The 22624-nt window shown below is 43.7% G+C and overlaps 1 protein-coding gene across 1 annotated transcript; it reads right to left on the reverse strand.

Annotated features, from left to right (window-relative positions):
* Nucleotides 1-922: 922 nt before the first annotated feature.
* UMOD (uromodulin) lies at nt 923-22246 on the reverse strand. Its single transcript, XM_061600301.1, is given in 7 exon segments — nt 923-1187; nt 3101-3249; nt 3753-3961; nt 7407-7511; nt 12075-12716; nt 20961-20973; nt 22172-22246. Coding segments are annotated over 7 exon segments (1458 nt in total).
* Between the last annotated feature and the right edge of the window lie 378 nt (nt 22247-22624).

The following is a 22624-nucleotide window of genomic DNA, read 5'->3' on the forward strand; positions in this document are numbered from 1 at the left end:
GCACTAACCATTAGGAAAAATGAGGCACTGCCCCACCAACCTCAGCCGGCTCCCACCTGCCTGCCTTCCAACTTTCAACCAGTCCAGGGGGTGGCACCACTTGCAGCTTCCTCCTCCTCAGTCTCAGTGTTGCCTCTTGTAGAATTCAGCAGTCGGAGGATGGAGCGACCCTAGAATGAGTTGGCTCCGCCTGTCATCGGCTCTGGCTCCACCTACTCTCTGGGCTCCCTGCCTTCTGACCTACCAGTCCCAATGGGCACCAGCCACTACTGCTAAACAGCCACGTATTTCAGCTAGGTTGCAAGATTGATGCTGCGTGATGGGCCTTCTTCAGGCCATGTTTTGGGCATGTCTTGGCAAGCTCGGCCTCTTGCCAACCTGCCCTTGTGTCCCAGTCCCCTGTCTTGAGTTGGCTCCTGCTCTGCCTAGAAATGGAAGGATATGCCCATTTTGTTTCTCTCAGTTTCTCATTTTCCCAAACTTAAATTCAGTTCTCCACATTTCTGCAGCATGTTGCATTTTTTTAAAAAAAAATCCTCATGAAAATCTTCATCATTTTAGTGTCAATTTCTCCTAATAAATACATTTTTGTATGCCATTTTGACTAACGTACATAATTTTGCAGCAATTTCTCCTCATATAATGCATTATTGTTTGTTATTTTCACCAATATGTGCATTTTGTAAACAGTGTTTGGTTGGAGAACTGCACTGCAAAATTCAGATAAATGCAACGTTTGAAGGATGGCTGTGTTTCATTTTCTCTCACTTTGTTTTGGAAAGTGCAGATTTGATTGATTCAGCTTTCAATGCACATTTATTCCCCATCCCTAGCTCTGTCCTTGATTTCACACACACAGAAACCTGATCCTGATTCACACACACAGAAACAGAAAACGGAAAAGGACAGGCCCTTGATCAGATCATTTTTTCTTATTGTACCTGTTTTGAATGATGATATATTTGAGAGGGTCTGTGGCATTTTCCATGGGTGTTGCAAAACAATTATCCATCCGCAAGACGAAGCAAGTTGTGTCCCTGCTAGTGACCATGACGCCAACATAGAGCCAGGCCTGTGTTGGCAAAACTACCATTGATCCCTCATAGGGCGAAATGTAATTTTGATCTCGATAGAGAGCCATCTGAACTGTAAACTGTCCTGCACCTTCGACACTGATGTTGACAGAACTGGAAGGAGGAAAAAGCAAATAAGATAAAGCTGGAAGAAGAGGTCTTGGTAAATGGCCCTCATGATAAGGGGGAGGGGGAAATCTCTTTCTCTAAGTTCATTCTATCTTCCTAGAGTCCCACATCAATGCCCCAAATGTAATTTCTTGAATATGTAAGGCTGGATTTAGACCTGAGGTGTATTGCATTAGTTTTCCTTATGGTAATGGTAGAGCTTCCATTCCGATTTCTAACATTCCTTTCACGCTGCAGTACCTGTTGCCTTATGGAGCTGTGGCTTTTTCACTGATATATGCCCATGTGCTAAATTTCATTCACGCAGCCAGTGTGGTGGTGTCACACAACAACAAATGTCATCAGACATGTTGCTAGTCCCCCATCCATTCTGCACATGCGCACTTCTGTTCCCCTGTGATTCACTCATGAAAATGGCAGGAAAGAATGGCAGGCCAGTAGACCGCCCCACAGTTTATCACTTTACTCCTATGATTTTCTGGGTTAATGGGGTTGTAAACAGATTTTTTTTCTGGGAGCAATTAACATGGAAATGAGTGCTAAACTTCCACTAGAGTTCCAAAAGTGGCCTTTACATCGTGTGAAAGATCAAATAAAATGCAAAAATGCCAGGAAATCAGAATAAACTGCTCTCTGAATGCAGCCCAAATGTTTTCACTCCCCAGGATCAACCCTCAAAGTCTTTGGACAAACGTAGTACGAAACACTATTAGAGATGATGCCAACAATTCATAGGAAGCTGTGTTATTCTGAATCAGACCAACTGGTCCATCTAGAGGCATTGTCTACACTGACTGGCTGTCCACGATTTCATACAAGACTGTCTCCCAGCCCTAATTGGAGGTGCCAGGGATTGAAACTGGGGCCTCCTGCATGCAGAACAGATGCTCTAACCACTGGGCTATGGTTTCCCTCCTTACCTGCTTCTCAAATTTGTCCAAATTGTAAACTTCATCTGTATTATGAGTCAAGAGCCACATACCCTGGAAGTCCTCCTCCATCTCAGAATGTTAAACAAGTTTCTGCATATGCACAGTGTTCAACTGATCAGGCAAACCAAAGGTAGGTTGGGATTTTTTTAAAAAATTAACCCCTTACTCTCAATTAAACTCTACCTCAGGGGTAGGGAACCCGAGGCCTGGGGATCACATGTGGCCCTCCAAGCCCCTCCATCTGGCCCTCAGGACTTTCCCCACACCATATCCCTTCCTCAGCCACACCCCCTTTCCCCAGGTCACAGCCCTCCCTGGGCCTGCTCTGCACCCTCCCTGAATGTATTTGCCTGGCTGGAATATGTCCTTGCACTCTGATCATCCCCCTTGGATGCCTGGATGGAGGGTAGAAAGAAGTGTGTGAGCGCAGAAACCATCCCAGTGGATGCTGTTCCATTTGGACAAATAGGGCCTTGCCCCACCAACCTCAGTCTGCCCCCACCTGTCTTCCCTCTTCCTTTCAACCTCTCCAGGTGGTGATGGCACTACCTAGCATCCTCTTCCTTACTCTTGTGTTGCCCTTTAGGAACTCAGCAGGGAAGAGAACAGAGACAAAACTGGAATCCTCTGGCTCTGCCTGACTCTGGCTTGGGTTCCGCTGACTGTTTGGACTCCCTGTATTCCGCTCCACCAGTCTTGATGGGCAACCAACCACCACTGAACTCGCGTACAGTACAAAGGTAACATTTACATTCATTGCTCTGCCCGCTTTTGCCTCTGACCCCACCAACCACAGGCACGTGGCCCCCTGGATGTTTGCCCAGAACTGAATGCAGCTCTTGGGCTGAAAAAGGTGCGCCCACCCCTGTTCCCTTACATTACTCTCCAATAGTAGGATCTTTAAATAGAAATGAAAGTATCATTAGGCAAGATGAACAGCCTTCCCCTGAATAAATAATGCCATACCTGACGATGGGCTAGATGGCCGTTTCAAGGCTGATTTCCATGTCCAGGGGATAGGAACAGTGGAAATTAATTTTGATTTCGTTCTCTCTAATGACAGCCCCATCGGCCAGATATAGCATGTTACTATACGTGGCATGAGTTTAGTTTTTCTGTGGGGGAATAGAAGGAATCAAAGCAGTTCATCTCCTGGCTTCAGTAGAGTTACATACATGGCTGGGCTCAAGCAAACATTTTTGATGCAAAAAAAAAAAAGAGGTGCTTTTGAGAAGATAGAAATGGCTGCCCAAACCCCTTACTCACCATTTTCATGGCTGAATGCACTGTGTTTACTGTTTAATCAGTAGTTGCATTGGCACCACTAATTTTAAAAGTATCTCTTTCCTGATTAGAAGAGTCTAGTCATTCAGGGATTATGTAACCAGCATGATAATGCCAAGCCATTGTTACAGTGCCTATCTGATTCAACTACATGATTATGTCATAAAGCCAATCCAGGGCTATGCTTCTTGCCTTCACTCTGAATTGGCTTTGTGACAATACCATACAGCCAATCAGCTTCTGCCTCAAGCATTTACAGATATGAACACCATCTTCAGATAACAATCTAAAAAATACTTCCTGGTGACACTTTCCCACTGAATAAAGAACTTACTGTCAATTGGGTTCCACAATGGCCAGCTTCAGTGGGTGTCAACACTGAGACCATTGTTCTGTTCCTCTGTTCTATAAAACCAGCACATCTGTAGTCCCTCAATTGCATGTTTATGTTTTGGAAGCCCATGCTGTTCAGGAGGCACTTTTCAATGGAGACCTTAATTTCATTTGCACCACACTCCAGTTGCGGCTCCAAGCTAGAAACATCTTAAGTGTAAGAATAAATAGCTTGATGAGTAGCAGCAACAGCAGCAGCAGCAATAGTTGTTAATATTTACTAAGCACATTCTTTGACTGCTCATTTATTTTCCGCATGTCAAATGCTGAAAGCAGCTCAGGTACATAATCTCAGCAATGCTTAACAGTACCCCACAAAGTGGGCCAGTATTATTAACATTCCTATGCTATCAGGTTTCTTTAAATCAGATGTGTATTTAATCATTAGATATACATTTATTAGATTTATATTGAATAGTTGGAGTGGGGGTGACAGGGATTTTTGGGGTCCAATGGACCGGGGGTCCTGAAGACATTGAGGACACAGGCTTGTAGCAAACAGGTATGCCTTTATTTAGTAAGGCAATGTACAGGTGGTCAGTTTCCCATGATGTTCGATGGAGCTCTGCCACATGGCACTGATGTTCACAATTTTATGCCCTCCAAGACAAAGAAATTAGCATTTTCCAATCCGAAAGTTATACATCAACAATACATAGTTATGATGCTGCCTACATTAAAACTAGCCAACCAGATAATAGTCAGAATCCCTAATACCAGCCCATCACTTATCTGACCTAACACATTCCAAAGCTGGCCCTTCCTGACCTGATAGAGACGCTGAGTCTGCTTTACCAAGGTCTTTCCCCTCTTTATCTAAGTTCCAGGGTCTTCTTGACCCAGCATACAGAACATACTGTACATTCCACGAAGGGTCCTTGGGAGGGACCTCAAGGAACAGAATCAACCAGAGAATTAGAGATTTTCAGCTTTGATTCACATATTATTATTATTATTATTATTAATGCAATTTATATACCGCCCCATAGCCGAAGCTCTCTGGGCGGTTCACAACAAGTAAAACATCTGATATACAATTAAAACCACATATCAAGCAATTTAAACATACATTAATAGTATCAAAAAAAATTAAAAACATATGTATACACATACAAATGCATATTAAATATTAAAAAGCTGAAATACTAAAAATACTAAGATGCTAAAAAGCTAAAAACTGAAACTAAAATGCCTGGGAGAAGAGGAAGGTTTTTACCTGGCGCCGAAAAGATAGTAATGTTGGCGCCAGGCGTACCTCATCAGGAAGAATATTCCATAGTTCGGGGGCCACCACTGAGAAGGCCCTTTTTCTTGTTATCACCTTCCGGGCTTCTCTCTGAGTAGGCACCCGGAGGAAGGCCTTCGATGTGGAGTGGAGTGTACGGGTGGGTTCGTATCGGGAGAGACGTTCCATCAGATATTGTGGCCCCATGCTGTGCAAGGCTTTATAGGTTAAAACCAGCACCTTGAATCGAGCCCGGAAACATATAGGCAACCAGTGCAAGCGGGCCAGAATCGGTGTTATATGTTCGGACCGCCCGGTCCCAGTTATCAGTCTGGCCGCTGCATTCTGCACGAGCTATAGTTTCCGAACCGTCTTCAAGGGCAGCCCCACGTAGAGTACATTGCAGTAGTCTAATTTAGAGGTTACCAGAGCATGAACAACTGAAGCAAGGTTTTCCCTGTCCAGATAGGGGCGTAGCTGGGCCACCAGCCAAAGTTGGTAAAAAGCACTCCATGCCACCGAGGCTACCTGAATATTTATAACTTCAATATTTCTAAAGAACATATAGTTTATTAGTTTAGCATAAAAATTCCTCATCAGGGGTTAAGAATGAGAGAAAGATGCTTGCCTGTTCAACATAATCACTGCTAAGTTAGAACCAGCAACCTGTGCAATTTTTACATTTACTGTTCCTAGCTGGGAGGTGGGGTTCAGTAGCATAGCCAGTACAGTGTTGTTGGTTTTTTACGGTAATATAGTAAACAGCACTACAGTTTTATACTTCTGCAAACTTCAGAGTTCACCCTAGCTTACTGATATCACCCTCTGCTTGGATGGTGCTGTTTTGGGTTCAGTCCTGTCAGCGCTCGCAAAGTGAGTTCATTATTTCTAGAAGTGACCTATATGGGTTCACAGCACAGAGCTCAATGTACAGCCCCTGTGCCCTTTATAACTTGGCCCTCTGTTGATATGTACTAAATGGACTACAGCTCCCAAAAACTCCCTCCCCCCCCCCATCATGGACCACTTGAAAATTGCTGGGGGCCTTGGCAGGGCATTTCATGATCTTTTCTGTCTTTCATAGCAATTGTCCTGCGCTGCGCTAGCTGTTGTATGTTTTTCAGTTGTGTGTTTTATTGCTTCTTTTATTTATTATTTAGAAGCAGATTGCGCAGAATTCAAACAGTAATACAATAAAATACAATACAAAAAATAAAAGTAGCCAATAAAATCTGCATTAATAATTGAATGCAGCAGTGGTCTGTGGATCACAGTTTGGGAACTGGCCTAGAGGTCTTTTCAAACCTTCACCTTCATGCGTAGAGCACAAGCATGGAAGAGGAAGCGAATCGTAACGCAAGTCCCACCTTGATATTCTCACCCACAGCTGGGGGGAGGGCACTTCTGCACATGCGTACGTATAACGTAGGCCAGCCTTCCCCAGCACGGTGAACTCTGGATGTTTTGGACTCCAGTTCTTATTAGCTCCAGCCAGGATGACCAATGGATTAGAAGATTTTTCATTTGTATTGGGGTAGCCACTGTGGTGCTGTCCAGATGTTTTAGACTACATCTCCCATTATCCCTGGCTCTTGGCTATGCTGTCTGGGGAAAATAAGAACTTCAGTAAAGCCTGCTGAATCAGGCCAAATGGCCCATCTAGTCCATCGGCCTGTTCTCATAGAGGCCAACCAGGTGCCCATGGGAAGCCCACAAGCAGGACCTGAGCGCAAGAGCACTCTCCCCTCCTGCAGTTTCCAGCAACTGGTATTTGGAACCATGCTGCCTCCAGCTATGGTGGCCGACCATAGCCATCATGCAGATGGAAGTTGTAGCCCACAACATCTGGATGGCACCATGTTGGCTACCCCTGATTTGTAAATGAGTTCTGACATGCCAATGGGTGATTTGTTTTTTATTTATTTATTTATTGAATTTATTAGTTGCCCATCTGGCTGGCTGTCCAGCCACTCTGGGCCACATACAAAATAGGCATACAATACATAGGCATTAAAAATCTAAATACGATGAAGATAAAATCTAGCCCACCCCAAAAGCCTGCCTGAAGAGCCAAGTCTTCAAGACCCAGCGAAAGCTCGTCATAGAAGGGGCATGGTGGAGATTATTTGGGAGGGAGTTCCACAGGGTGGGGGCCACAATTGAAAAAGCCTCCCTTTAGGCCTCACCAGTTTGGCTGTTTTGACTGATGGGATGGAAAGAAGGTCTTTTGAGGCTGATCTTGTTGGGCAGCATAGCTGATTTGCATGCATGCCTGCACTGTCCTTGGGTATTTTCAATCATTCCTGTGAACTTTCTTGCTCTGATGTGCCTCCATCTTGGTCCCAACCCTGACATTCATAATGGACCTACCAGAGCTGTTGGACTCTCGATTGCAGGAGCACCCCCATTTCTCATTGATCAGCTCACATTCTTCTGCGCCACACTGGGGACATGGGCTGTCAATGTACTCAGGATCTGGAAGATTGCGTTCATAAAGCACAAAGTAGGTCACAATTTATGCACAATATAAATTCAATAAATAAATTATTAAATAACAACTAGAGAGGGTCTATATGAGATCAGAGTAAAGAGTTGCATCTTCAGCCTATGACAAAAGCTGTATAATGAAGGTACCAAGTGCACCCCTGTGGGGAGGGAATTCCACAACTTGGGGGCTGCCAGTCAGAATGCCCTCTTTCATGCCACCCGCCCCAATATCGGAGGGTGACAGAACTACCAAGAGGGGCCCCCAATACCCAAGAGGTTCTGTAGGGAAGGAGGTGCTCTTTCACATATTTAGGCCCCAAGTCATTTAGGGCTTTAAACCAGAGTTTGGAAAAGTTACTTTTTTGAACTACAACTTCCATCAGCCCCAGCCAGCATGGCCACTGGATTGGGCTGATGGGAGTTGTAGTTCAAAAAAGTAACTTTCCAAGCTCAACTTTAATAGGGTTACCATATTCCAGTTCCACAAATCGGGGCAGGCTAATTTGCATATTATGCAAATTATTTGCATATTATTTGCATATTATGCAAATTATTTGCATATTAATATTTGGATTGTCCAGTTGTTTTGTTTTTGTGCCTAGGATTTACCACTAAAAACTGGGGAAAGATGTGAGAAATCTTTTTTTTAAAAGCAACATTTTCAGCCTTAAATGCCTAGATTCTAGTTTCCAACACTTTGGAATATTGATTGATTGATTGATTAAGAGGATTTATATCCTGCCCTTCTGCTGTTAAAAACAGAGCTCAGCACAGCTTACAAATATAATAAAAACAATAAAAATACACAATCAATATAAAAACATAATAAAAACACAAAATAGCAACAAACATAAAGTAAGTCAGGGCAGCAGTATGGTTAACCTTTGCTGGTCATTGACCAAAATAAACTTATTTACATTTTTTAGTATGGTTAACCATTACACATACGATATATTTAAGAGATGTGGTGGGTGGAGAAGAGCAAGAAGCCAAAATGTTACGAAAAGGAGTCTTTCACACCACATGCTCAGTTCTAAATACTGTTGCAGCAAGTTTTACAAGTTCCTCCAGTATTCCACTGGTGCAAGCACTCAGACGTTCAAAGTATCTGTATGTTTCTTAGGTTTTATAAAAGCAGAGCTTTGCTTAACGCAAAATTTCTTCTCCCTTTGATCAACCGCATCTGCACAGGTTCCACCTCCATACTCAAAATGAAACTGGGCCTGGAAGTGTGCAATAACTCCACGCATACTTTGCTAATTTACCAATGCCAGGATGTCTGTCTTATTGACTACTTTCCTGCTCCCCCCCCCCGGGCATCATGAAAGACCCAGTCCTGGGCTCAGAAAGAAAATAAATATCTGGTCCTCTTCAAAGTACTCATACACCTCTTGTTTTAATTAAAATAATATTTATAAATTCTTGCTCTTATCACTAATGGGAGTTAATTACCTTGCATATGCTGCTGTTGCTTCTATGGCTGTAACGGAGTGAGGTTAAAGATAAGTGAAATGCAAATAATAATAATAATAATAAATTTTATTTTTCAGCCGCCTATCTGTCCGGGTTAGGGACACTCTAGGCGACGAACAACAAGAATAAAAACAATACATATAGATCAACATAATCAAATTTTAAGCTAAAAAACCATTCATTAATTCAATTGTAACATAAGTTAATCTGTCCCAAACTTGTAGGCCTGCCTGAACAGCCAGGTCTTCAAGGCTCGGCGATAGCTGGATAGGGAGGAAGCATGTCTGAGATCGAAAGGGAGAGAGTTCCAGAGGGTGGGGGCCACAACAGAGAATGCCCTCTCTCTGGTCCGTACCAGCCTAGCTGTTCTCACCGGTGGGACCGAGAGAAGGTCTTGCGAGGCTGATCTCGTCAGGTGGCACAATCGGTGATTCTGGTGGCATTCCTTCAGATATACTGGGCCAAAACCATATAGGGTTTTAAAGGTCAACACCAACACCTTGAATTGGGCCCGGTAGACAACTGGTAGCCAGTGAAGATCTAATAACACTGGGGTGATATGATCCCAGTGACGGCTATGCGTAATCAAGTGTGCCACCGCGTTCTGTACCAGCTGTAATTTCCGGACCGTTTTCAAGGGTAACCCCACGTACAGCGCATTGTAGTAGTCTAAGCGAGAGGAGACCAGGGCATGTATCACCTGAGGGAGCAGGTGAACAGGAAGATAGGGACGCAGTCTCCGTATCAGATGTAATTGATACCAAGCTGCCCGGCTCACTGCTGTAATCTGAGCCTCCATGGACAGCTGGGAGTCAAGTATGACCCCAAGACTGCGGACCTGGTCCTTCAGGGGTAAACTTACCCCATCAAGCATCAGGTCAGTAATTCCTAACTTCCTTTTATCTCCCACAAGTAATACCTCAGTCTTGTCGGGGTTCAGCTTCAGCCTATAGGAAAAAACCAACACAAAAGGCAGTAACACTTTCCTAAATGTAATACCATACCAACCACAACAAGATTCCTATGAGTAAGGCAGAAAACTCAGCATTCCACAACCAGTCAGGATTCATAACCAAAAACCCAAACTAAAAAAATCCTAGCAGCCAGTCAGCCAAGGTCACAGAAATCCCTATGCAGCACAACCTGACCTGGGGACTGCAGTTAATGCAGAATGCTGCAGCACAATTGCTGACATGAGTGAGATCCTATTAGCACATAATACCTCTGCTCTGAAATCTGCGTTGGTTGCTGATTTGCTACCAAGGCAAGTTCAAGCTGTGCTTTCCATGTTATGGGTGCCACATAGTACAGTACTTGTTCTGCTCTTGTAAGAAATCAGTCCTGTAAAGTGGCAGCACCTACGCTTTGGAACTCCTTGCCTATTGACATTAGGCAGACGCCTCTTTTCAGCACCAGCTAAAATCAGTTTTCTTGAGGCAAGCCTCTCCAGGCATGTGGAAGCTATTGTGTTTTTAAATCTGTTTTTAACTCATTGTTGGTTTTGTTATTTTGAATGTTTTTAAGTATCTGTCCTTAACACTTTTGCCAATAATTTTATTGTTTTAATTCTTTCTGTAAACCGCTTTGAGATTTTTTACAATAAAGCGGTATATATATGTTGTAAATAAAAATACATAAATAAATGTTGGAGTCACTGTGGCCCTTGAGTCTCTTCCCACTTTTAGGAACCAAGGAATCTGCCTTATACTGATTCAGGCCATTTCGTACCATGATTTCTTAAATGCAATACCATACCAACCACAACAAGATTCCTATGACTAAGGCAGAAAACTAAGCATCTCACAACCAGTCAGGATTCCTAACCAAAAACCAAAAATAGGATAAATGAAGAAATATTTATATAAGCATGACTATCAAATATATTTATTATTTACACAAACTGTAAAGATATTTATAGTGCAATCCTAGGTTTAATCCTAGGAAGCAAGTCCCAGGGTATTCAGTGGGGCTTACTCAAACAGGGACAGAAATCCAACCTCAAGTGATAAGCAACTTCATTCACACAACCCAAAATTCCGAATCATGCCACTTTACGCTGTTTTGCAACTGTTTATACTTGTTTTTATGGTTATTGGATTTTAAATGGCTTTATTTCTTGTTGTGAGCTGCCTTGGTTTCCAACCCTACCTCACAGGGTTGTTGGAAAGACTACACACACACTGCAGATGTATAAATACATACAGCCCATATAATAGTTTATTGTCAAACCAGTTGGTCATTGCAGAAAAATCAGTATTAGTTTCTAAAAAATCAGTATTAGTTTCCTACAGAATAAAAACTGTAATACCTAAGTAGGCCCTGCCTACTTGCTTTAAAATAGGACTGGAGATGGGGACAGAAAGAGTTAGAACACAAACACAATTCTTTTTTACATTCACTCCAAAGTCCCATTGATTTTCAGCACATTCATAACGATGTCTATTCAAAAGTAAGTCCTATTGAATTCAATGGGATTTACTCTGGGCATATGGGATTAACATTGCTTTTACAAAAGCAAGTATTGGGAAGGTTTTCAAAACACTGCCCAGGATCTGACTCCTGCACACAAGATGGAAAAAAACTGAAATGTATATACTTACCCAATTTATGAGATTTTCAGATAAACAGAGTGGGGGGGAACTACCATTTTCTGGCATTGCAATGACGTTTTCTAGACACTGCCTCAGGTCAACCAAATGCAACCCTGGCTTCACTGATTGGCTGCAATCCTGAATGGGTGGGGTTAAAGCTACAAAGTGCTATACAGTACTGTTTAAAGAAAGATTTAACAGTCGGGGGGGCGGCTGACGTTTTTATGTATATTGTGAGAACCAGACCACCTAGAAACTTAATTTTTTTTAAATTAAAGCTGAGAATCCGGGCCACCTAAGGGGCTAAACGGGCACCGGGTGGCATGCAAAGAATCCGGGTAAAACCCGGCTAACCGGGCAATATGGCAACCCTATGCTTTAAACACTAGTGTGAGCACCTTGAATTGGGGCTGGAAATGAACTGGCAAAATACATTTCTCTGGTTCCGAAACAGAACTTTCCTCCAAGATAACTCCAAGTAACATACCTGTGCAATAACTCAAGGAACAAGCTGGTGTCCCTTGAAACTTGTAGACATAATAACCACCTACACAAGCTTTAACTTGTACAGTAATAGACCAGTGGCAGCAGTTGTCATTCCAGTGGGCGCAGGCTGTACAAGTTACTATTTCAACATTATTAGTGGGGTGCAAACCATTTAGCCACATAGGTGCATCAGTGTTACACTTGTATATTGGTACGCAAGGTTCTGGCATGCGCTCTCCTCCATTGCCAACAAACCGATACCACCCTTTTTTATCACTGTCACAATTTTTTCCTAAACCGTAGGAGGTGCTTCACCAAGGTTGATCCAGAACCATGTGAATCAAACACGGATCAGAGCAGGTGCGGGATCCATTCATTCTCATACATCCTTCAGCAAAGCCAGGAGCTTCACAGTGGAAGCCATCTCCATCGTAACCCTCAGGACAGGAGCAGGAATAGTTTCCATGGGTATTGATACAGGTTGCTACAGAGTGGCAGTGATTTAAATGGGGGTTGGAACATTCATCCACATTGGCGCAATTGGCACCGTCTCCAGTGAACCCATCTTGGCAAATGCATTGATGACGGTCTCGGTTTTCCTCGCAAGTAGCGTTGGGGTGGCAGTCTGAACAGTGCACTGCAGCTAGGTAAACATAAACACAGCTCTTTATCCATGGTGTTCACATACTTCCCAGGACTTACCAACCCATTCAAATAAAATAAAGAGGGGTCTCAGGCTACAAGAACCTGTAGCCTTCTTGATGTCATTAGGCTGTGTCTGTCAGGCCCAGGATGTGACTCAGGAACCAGACCAACGGCTGTAGTTAATTCGTGTTTTATTAGGGTAATGTCCAAACAAAGACTGCGTTTTCTCATGAAGCAATACAGGGATACAGGTCCTGCGGCATTGGGAGAAAGTTGACAGAGCAAGGGACTTCTTCCCGCCTGTTCTTTAAGAAGGGGCCAAACGGAAGGAATTAATGTATTGATGGACAAATTCAAAGAATTTGGACCGTTAGCAGGATTTAAGATCAACAATCAAAAAACAAAGATGTTGGTGAAAAATTTAACTTTAAGGGAACAGAAAGAGTTAATGGACAAGACAGATTTTACAATAGAGAAAAAGTTGAAATATTTAGGTATCATTATGACAAATAAAAATTCAAAGTTGTTTCATAATAATTATGAAAAATTATGGACAGAGATTAAGAAAGACTTGCTAAGATGGGATAAACTACAACTGTCATTAATGGGTAGAATATCTGTGATAAAAATGAATGTATTACCGAGAATGATGTTTTTGTTTCAAACAATACCTGTAATATCCTCTGATTTACCTTTTAAACAATGGCAAAAAGATATCTCTAAATTTGTATGGCAAGGAAAAAAACCAAGAGTTAAATTTAAACTACTACAAGATGCCAAAGAAAGAGGAGGACTGGGATTACCAAATCTGAGACTTTATTTTGCTGCCTGCTGTCTAGTCTGGATAAAGGAATGGATCTTATTGAGGAATAAAAGACAATTGGATTTGGAGGGCCATAATTTGAAGTGGGGATGGCATGGATATCTATGGTATGACAAAGTAAAAGTAAATGTAGACTTTAACAATCATTTTATAAGACGTCCTCTGTTGAAAATATGGAATAGATATAAACCAAGGTTTTATTCGAAAATACCGTTATGTGTCTCAAGTCAAGAAGCGTTTTATAGAAGAGAAATGGCTGGAAAAGAGAAATGGTTAACTTATCAAGAACTATTAGAAAATGTACATGGAGAATATACAATGAAAGAGAGAGAACAACTGACAAAGGAAGGACATAGTTTTCAATGGTTTGCCTATTTACAATTGTTAGAAAGATATAAAATGGACAAGAAAATGTATGGGTTTGAAATAAGTAAATCTGATTTTGAAATAGGATTGTGTACAAATGATGAAAATATAATTGCGAAAATGTATAAACTCTTATTGAAAATGGATATGGAGGAAGAACAAGTAAAAGAGTGTATGGTAAAGTGGGCAAAAAATTTTGGTTATAATATACAAATGGATCAATGGGAAAATATGTGGAAAAAAGGTTTGAAATTTACACTATGCTATAATCTTAAAGAAAATTTTTATAAAATGATGTACCGTTGGTACATGACTCCAGAAAAGTTGTCAAAAATGTATAGTAATGTTTCTAATGTTTGTTGGAAATGTAAACAACAAGAAGGATCATTTTATCATATGTGGTGGCTGTGTAAAAAGGCAAAATCATTTTGGGCACAGATAGGTAGGAAGATGCAAAAAATTCTAAAGATAAATATTCAGTCAAAACCAGAATTTTTTTTATTGGGTTTTATGGATAAACAAATAGAAAAGAAATATGGAAGAATAATATTATATATGATTACGGCAGCAAGATTATTATATGCACAAAAGTGGAAAATGGAATCAACACCAACAATGGAAGAATGGCTATTGAAATTAATGGACTTAGTAGAAATGGATAAATTGACATGTTTACTTAAAAATCGACAGATACATTTCTTAAGGAATGGAAGCCTCTCTTAGACTTTTTGTTGAAAGATCAAAATAAAATGATGATACTGGGATCTGACGATTAATTAAGACAGCCTATGGAGAAAAGGGATTCTGTATGTATACATTAAGGGACAGGTTTGATGTATATTATATACTTATAGCTGATCTGCGACAAATCGGAAGTCAACTATTTTATTTTCATTTTTTGTTGTTGTATTGTTATGTTCTTTTGACTTTGTTTTGTTTGTTTTTGGAAAAATTTGAATAAAAATTATAAAAAAAAAAAAGAAGGGGCCAAACGGGCGCGCAATCTTTCGCTCCTCCTTAACTGCCCCTCAGGTACTGCCCACCTTCCCCCCTTCTCTCCTGTCTTTTCAGCTGTCTGCGTGTGCGCGGTGAGGGGGGAAGCATCACCCCCTCTTCTTCTGAAGTTTCCGATTCCAGGATGGGGGATAGGGGAGGGGCTGATGGTAAACTGCCTCCCCGCTTTTCGGCTGTAAGCAGCCCTCCCTCTTTCCCCTCTTGCTCTGAGACTGAAAGAGGGGGAGGCGTGAGAATGTCCAGGGAGGGCTCAGGCTCCCCGTTGCTAAGCGACCTTATCACTGGCAGTTCCTCTGTTTCGTCTTCGCTCCAAAGGGGGGAAGTTCCTCCCCCTTCCCTCTGCCATCCATCCGAATACTCTTCTCCCAACTCTCCGGGATCCAGCTCCCCGGGATTGGGACCCCAGCTCTGCCTTCCGACACCATCCCCCCTCCCAGGCTGTGCCCCCCTCCCCTTGTCTGGCTTGGGACGGTGGGGAAAACGTTGATGGAAAAGTTTTACCAATTCTGGAGCATGCACATCAGCTGCATCTTCCCATGATCTGTCAGCCACCCCATAGCCTTTCCAGTGAATCAAGTACTGCAGCTTGTGGCGTCTGATCCTGGAATCTAAGATCTCCTCAACTTCAAACTCAAGCTGCTCATTTACCAGGAGTGGAGCTCCGGGAGGTTCCTTCGGCCGTAACTCACTGGGAGGGGCGGCTTTCGTTAAGAGGGATCGATGGAACACAGGATGTATTTTAAACGTGTCAGGCAGCTTCAGTCGGTACGCCACGGGATTGATTTCAGTTTCTATTTCGAAAGGACCCACCCTCTTGTCTTGTAATTTTCTACATTTGCCCGGCATCTGGAGGAAGCGGGTGGACAGCCATACCTGGTCTCCCAGTTGAAGGGGGGGGCTCCTTCCTGTGCAGGTCAGCAACTCGCTTGTACTCCGTTTTGGCTTCGTTTAACTGCTGTTTCAGTGTCTGTTGCGCCGCTTGCAATTCCTTAAGGAAGTTCTCAGCTGCCGGTACCAGCATTCCTTCTGAGCTGCTTGGAAAGACTTTAGGATGGAATCCATAATTAGTGAAGAACGGGGTTTGTTGAGTGCTGGAGTGCAGAGAATTGTTGTAAGCGAACTCTGCAAAATGCAAATATGATACCCAGTCAGTCTGTTGATAGGACACATAACTTCGTAAATATCTTTCCAAAACGGTGTTCAAGCGTTCCGTCTGCCCATCTGTCTGGGGGTGATGGGCGGAGGAGAGTTTTAATTCCGTCTGCAACTGTTTCCACATTGCTCTCCAAAATTTGGCTGTGAACTGAGTTCCTCGGTCTGAGAATACGCTGTTTGGCAATCCATGCAGCCGGTAGACTTCTTTTATGAATAACTTGGCCGTTTCTTTAGCCTCTAAGGCCCCTGCACAAGGAAGAAAGTGTGCCATTTTGGTAAGTAGATCCACCACTACTAAGATGGCTGTCATTCCTTGGGACTTGGGTAGATCAGTTATAAAATCCATGGAGAGGTCCTTCCAGGGTTCGTGTGGGACAGGCAATGGTTGTAACAGTCCTGCTGGTGTCCCTGTTTGTGTTTTTGTCCGCAGACAGACAGAGCAGGACTTTACATAACTCTCAATATCCTGACGCATTTTAGGCCACCAGAAGTCCTTGGCCACGTTCTGAATGGTCTTGTAAATCCCAAAGTGTCCCACTGTGATGGAATCATGACACTGGCGTAGGATTCTGAGCCTTAATTCCCCTTCTGGCACATATCTGGCGGTTTTGAACCATAACAGTCCATTTCTCCAGTGAAATGTTACTTCTGAGTCTTGACCTTGTCCCGTCTCCTGCTGATATTTTAGCATGTCTGCATCTTCTTGTTGTGCCTTTTTGAGTTCCTCTTCCCATGAAGGCTGGCATACTCCCAACGTTAATTTCTCTGGCGGGATTACGTACTGAGGCTGGTCCTCGGATTCACTTTCTTTGTATTGTGGCTGTCTGGATAAGGCATCTGCTCTCTGGTTTTTGGCTTGGGCATGGTAAGTAATCTGGAAGTTAAACCTAGTGAAGAACTGGGACCATCTTATCTGTCTCTGGTTCAGCTTTCTGGCGGTTTGGAGGCTTTCAAGATTCTTGTGGTCGGAGCGCACTTCAATTCGATGAGAGGTCCCCTCTAGGTATTGTCTCCAGTTTTCAAAAGAGTCCTTGATGGCCAGCAGCTCCTTCTCCCAAACTGTGTAGTTCTTCTCTGCAGGCTTTAACTTCCGAGAGAAGTACGCACAGGGGTGCAGCTCCTTCCCTTCTTGGTCTAATTGTAGCAGGACCCCCCCGATGGCAAAATCTGAAGCATCTGCTTCCACTACGAAAGGGCGGTTCGGATCAGCAAAGCGCAGAATGGGCTCAGTAGCAAACCTTCTCTTCAGCTCCTCAAAGGCCTCGGTGGCGTTCTCTGTCCATTGAAACTTCTTCTTCCCCCTTAAACAGTCAGTCAGAGGAGCTGTTAATTTGGAAAACCCTGGAATGAACTTTCTGTAATAATTGGCAAACCCCAAAAACCGTTGTACATCCTTTTTGGTGACAGGTTGGCCCCAGTCCAATATGCAGCTTACTTTCCCTGGGTCCATCTCCACGCCTTCCGCTGAGATTCGATATCCAAGGAAGTCTAGAGACTTGAGGTCAAATCCACATTTCTCTAATTTAGCATACAGGTGATTTTCTCTCAGTCTCTTCAACACCGTCTTCACATGCTGGTCGTGGTCTTCCTGGTTCTTTGAGAACACCAGGATATCATCTAAGTAACAGATTACATACGTGTCCAACAAGTCTCTAAACACGTCGTTCATGAATTTTTGAAAAACTCCTGGACTTCCACAAAGCCCGAACGGCATGACCAGGTATTCATACTGTCCGTAAGCGGTCAAGAATCCTGTTTTCCATTCATCTCCCTCCTTCATTCTGATCAGATTGTACGCTCCTCTCAAATCCAACTTCATGAAGATTTTTGCAGAGCGCAGTCGGTCCAGCAACTCTGAGATCAGGGGCAGCGGGTAGCTGTTGGGGATGGTGATCTGGTTCAATGCGCGATAGTCGTTACAGGGTCTGAGTTCCCCCCCCTTCTTTTTCACAAACAATCGTGGCGCTCCAGCAGGGGATTGTGAGGGGCGTATGAATCCTCGCCTCAGGTTTTTATCCAGGAATTCCTTCAGGGCCTCCCTCTCATTCTCTGTGAGAGAGTAGATTCTCCCTGATGGGATGCTGGCTCCTGGCACTAGGTCAATCACACAGTCGTAAGGGCGGTGGGGGGGTAAAGTCTCTGCCTCTTTTTCATCAAACACATCTTTGAATTCTTCATACTTTGGCGGCAGGATCACTTGCTCGATCTTTTGCACTGCCCCCGCTAGGGTGTTCTTGATTCCTTCAGGTTGACAGCTCTCCTGGCAATACTGTGAGGTGAACCACACCACGGCCTCCTTCCAACTTATTTTGGGTTCATGCTTTGCTAGCCAGGGCATTCCCAGAATCACCTCAAAGTTCGAGAGATCTGACACGTATAGCGAAATGAACTCTTCATGCCCAGGGATTTGAAGTTTCACTTCCTCCGTGGCTTGTGTCACCCCTCCTGACTTCAGGGGTCTCCCATCGATAGTCTCCACAGCTAGGGGAGCATCCAGTTTCCACCGGGAAATTCCATGACGCTTGACTAACTTTGCATCAATAAAATTTGTGGAGGCTCCACTGTCAATTAAGGCAGTGGAATTAAACACCACTCCTCTGGAAGTTGTAATCCGAATAGGCAAGACCAACACCCCCTTTGAGGGAGGTTGGATCGTTGGGGGGCCTTTATACAATGCTGCCCCCAGTCCACCGGCCTGCACGTGGACTGGGTGTTCTAGTTTCCCGATGGCTCAGCTTTCCCCCCTTTCAGTCCACAGTCTCTGGCCACATGGCCCGGCTTTGAACAATAAAAGCATAAACATTCCCGGCGTCGTCTTTCCTTTTCTTCTTCCGACAGTCTTGGCCTAGCCCCTCCCTGTCCCTCAGTTGCATTACCTGCCATCCCTGCAGTGGGAAGGGTCTTGTTGCGGGATGCCGAGGCTGAGTATCTCGGGACCTCCTGCTTCCTTTCCAGGCGCCTTCCTTCCATCCGGTGATCTATCTGTAGGCATAGCCGGATGAGCCCTGGTAGGTCAGCGGGGGGGGAGGTCCTGGCCAACTCATCCAGGATTTCAGCATTTAATCCACTCCGGTACATAAACATCAGGGCGGCGTCATTGTAACCAGTTTCCTGGGACAGAATTTTAAAAGTGTTAGTGTACTCGGAAACAGTCCCTTTAGCTTGCTTCAGAGCGCCTAGTTGCCGCGCTACTGTTTCAGCCCTTTGCGGGTCTTGAAACATCTCGGTCATCTCCTGTATAAATCCTCTGTACCTTCCTAAGACAGTATCCTTTCTCACGAGATACGGAGTCACCCATTTTGCAGCTTCTCCCTCCAGGAGGCTAATCACAAAAGCTACTTTAGCCACATCGTCTGGAAATTCCGTGTGCCTGACATCCAGATATAACTCACATTGAGCCACGAAGGTTGCCAACTGATCACTTTGTCCTGCGTATTTTGGGGGCAATCCAATGGGAACCTTTACTACGGCAGCTGGAGGGTCTGTTCGCATCTGGTCTATCGTGGCCTTCAAGGTTTGATTATCCGTCTTCAGCGCCTTGACTGCTGCTAGCAGGGCTTGAACATCCGTCTGCAAATCAGCTACCTTAGTCCTCAAGAGTTCCACTTCTTCCGTCTCAGAAGTGGGGTTCATCCCCCCCGCTGCTCCCTTTGACATCTTGTCCCAGTCAAGTGAAGAGAGCGTTGAGGGTGATTTAGGTGGCTCTGTCAAGCTGTCAGGCCCAGGATGTGACTCAGGAACCAGACCAACGGCTGTAGTTAATTCGTGTTTTATTAGGGTAATGTCCAAACAAAGACTGCGTTTTCTCATGAAGCAATACAGGGATACAGGTCCTGCGGCATTGGGAGAAAGTTGACAGAGCAAGGGACTTCTTCCCACCTGTTCTTTAAGAAGGGGCCAAACGGGCGCGCAATCTTTCGCTCCTCCTTAACTGCCCCTCAGGTACTGCCCACCTTCCCCCCTTCTCTCCTGTCTTTTCAGCTGTCTGTGTGTGCGCGGTGAGGGGGGAAGCATCACCCCCTCTTCTTCTGAAGTTTCCGATTCCAGGATGGGGGATAGGGGAGGGGCTGATGGTAAACTGCCTCCCCGCTTTTCGGCTGTAAGCAGCCCTCCCTCTTCCCCCTCTTGCTCTGAGCCTGAAAGAGGGGGAGGCGTGAGAATGTCCAGGGAGGGCTCAGGCTCCCCGTTGCTAAGCGACCTTATCACTGGCAGTTCCTCTGTTTCGTCTTCGCTCCAAAGGGGGGAAGTTCCTCCCCCTTCCCTCTGCCATCCATCCGAATACTCTTCTCCCAACTCTCCGGGATCCAGCTCCCCGGGATTGGGACCCCAGCTCTGCCGTCCGACAGTGTCCAACTAAGTTTTACTCAGAGTAGACCCTTTGGAATTAATGTACCCAAGTTAGTCCTCTCCATTAATTTCAATGGGTCTACTCTTAGTAGGGCTATCAATGGATACAACCCATTGGCTCCAACTTCCATCATCCCTAATGAGGGATGGATGATTCTGTCCTGTCTTAAATTCAGTTCCCCACCACTTTGTCATTTTTTGGAAGTCCTCATGAAAATTTATCAACATTTCAATGTGGCTTTCTTCTAATAAATACACTTTTGTGTGCAGTTTTGACACATAGAATATATTTTTGCAAGTGATTTCCCCCGAGGTGATGCATTTCTGTATGTTATTTTTGCTAATGGACACTTTACCCCAATGTGTGCATTTTTGTACATATTACTATATTGCAAAATTCAGAGCAATGTGAATTTCAAAGGATTGCTGTGTTTCAGTTCACGTGTTGTTTTGGAAAATGCAAATTAGGTAAGTTTGCCTTTAAATGTGAAAATGGAATTGAGTTTCTCCTCTATCCCTGTCCCTTACCCCCGGGACATGCTGTCTGGGGCTGATGTTCAACAACATCTTGAACAGAGGAACACAGGAAGTTGCCTTTTACGGAGTCAGACCATTGGTCCATCTAGCTCAATATTGTCTACACTAACTGGCAGTGGCTCTCCAGAATTTCAGGCAGGAGTCTTTCCTAGCCGGGGATTGAACTTGGGACCTTCTGCATGCAAGGCAGATGCTCTCCCATTGAGCCACGGCCCTCCCACTGGGGTTCTACATTATGGAGAAGGATCCATACCTGAGGGGAAAAAATTACTATAAAAATGGGTGGAAGGATCTGCCATGTCAGTTCTCTCAGTTTCTCATTTTTCCATTCTTAAACTCAGTTCTCCACATTTCTGCAGCAATTTTGTGATTTTTTAAACTTCTCCTGAAAATTCTGTCGCATTTGAGTGTGAATTTCTCGCAGTAAACACATTTTTGTATGCAGTTTTGGCTAATGTACCAATTTCTGCAAGTAATCAATTGTAATATAATGCATTTTTGTATGTTATTTTCACCATTATATTCATTTTTATACACACTTTCTGCTAATATATGGAATTTCATAAACATTGCTTGGTTGGAGAACTGCATCGCAAGATTTGGGTAACGGCAAATTTTGAAGGATGGCTGTGTTTTTGTTCTCATGTTGTTTCTAAAAGTGTGAATTTAATAGATTCGCCTTCAAATGTAAACTAAATAGAATTTCTCCTCTGCCCCTAGCTATAAATATAAAGGATGTCCTGCACAGCTACCTCCCACCAGGGAGGGATGGGCAATAGCTATTGGCTATGTATATTCCATGTTTAGTGGTTGGTGTGGAGAGGGAGAAACAGCAAGGGAGGGCTATTGCCTTCACGCCCCACTGGTGGACATCTTGAAGGCATCTGATTGGCTGCTTTGGGAAGCAGTATGTTGGACTAGATGAGGGATGGGGAACCTGCGGCTTTGCAGGTTTAGCTGGCCTGCAACTCCAGTGATCCCTGACCATTGACTGTGCTAGTTAGTGCTTGGGAGTTGCAGTTCAACAACTCCAGAACAGGTTCCCCATTGGTGTACACACTGAGCAATGAGAAAGTGGTCTGATCCCTAGAAGGAATCTTCTTATTTGGTTGCTACTCGTCCAGTTTGAAAATCCAGCATCTTATTTGAAACAGTTCACGGCAACAAGGAGTTGCTCATTAAAGCAGAACATTCATCTTCTTACCTTTCACCAGGCTTGTTCTCTGTGCAAAGGTGGAACATTTATGGCTGACTAAGAGCAAGAAGAGATAAAATGGATGCTTCATAATTAGCAGTAAAAAGAAAAGTAACAATACCCAAGCTCACAGGGCAACAGAAATCCAGGCTGCAAGGAAAACAAAAAGTTTTATATTATTAGCCTATGATTTACACTTCCTCATATTCAGAACCTATTAATAAAAGGAAGTCTGATATTAATAAATCTGAAGTCTGTTATTAATAAAAGGAAGTCTGATAACAAGGATTCATGTGGGTCATTTTCAAAAGGCTGGGACTGTTCCCTGTGAGTTCATGTAACCCCCAAATCTATTCAGAAGAGATCCTTGCTCTGAACTTCTAAGCCTGTTAACGGTGATTTTTAGTTATCTATTTGGGGGGAGGGAGACTGAAAAAAAGGTATAAACAAAATACTCCAGAACCCAGCT

The sequence above is a fragment of the Rhineura floridana genome, chromosome 17, assembly GCF_030035675.1.
Source record: "Rhineura floridana isolate rRhiFlo1 chromosome 17, rRhiFlo1.hap2, whole genome shotgun sequence".
Classification (NCBI taxonomy): Eukaryota; Metazoa; Chordata; class Lepidosauria; order Squamata; family Rhineuridae; genus Rhineura; species Rhineura floridana.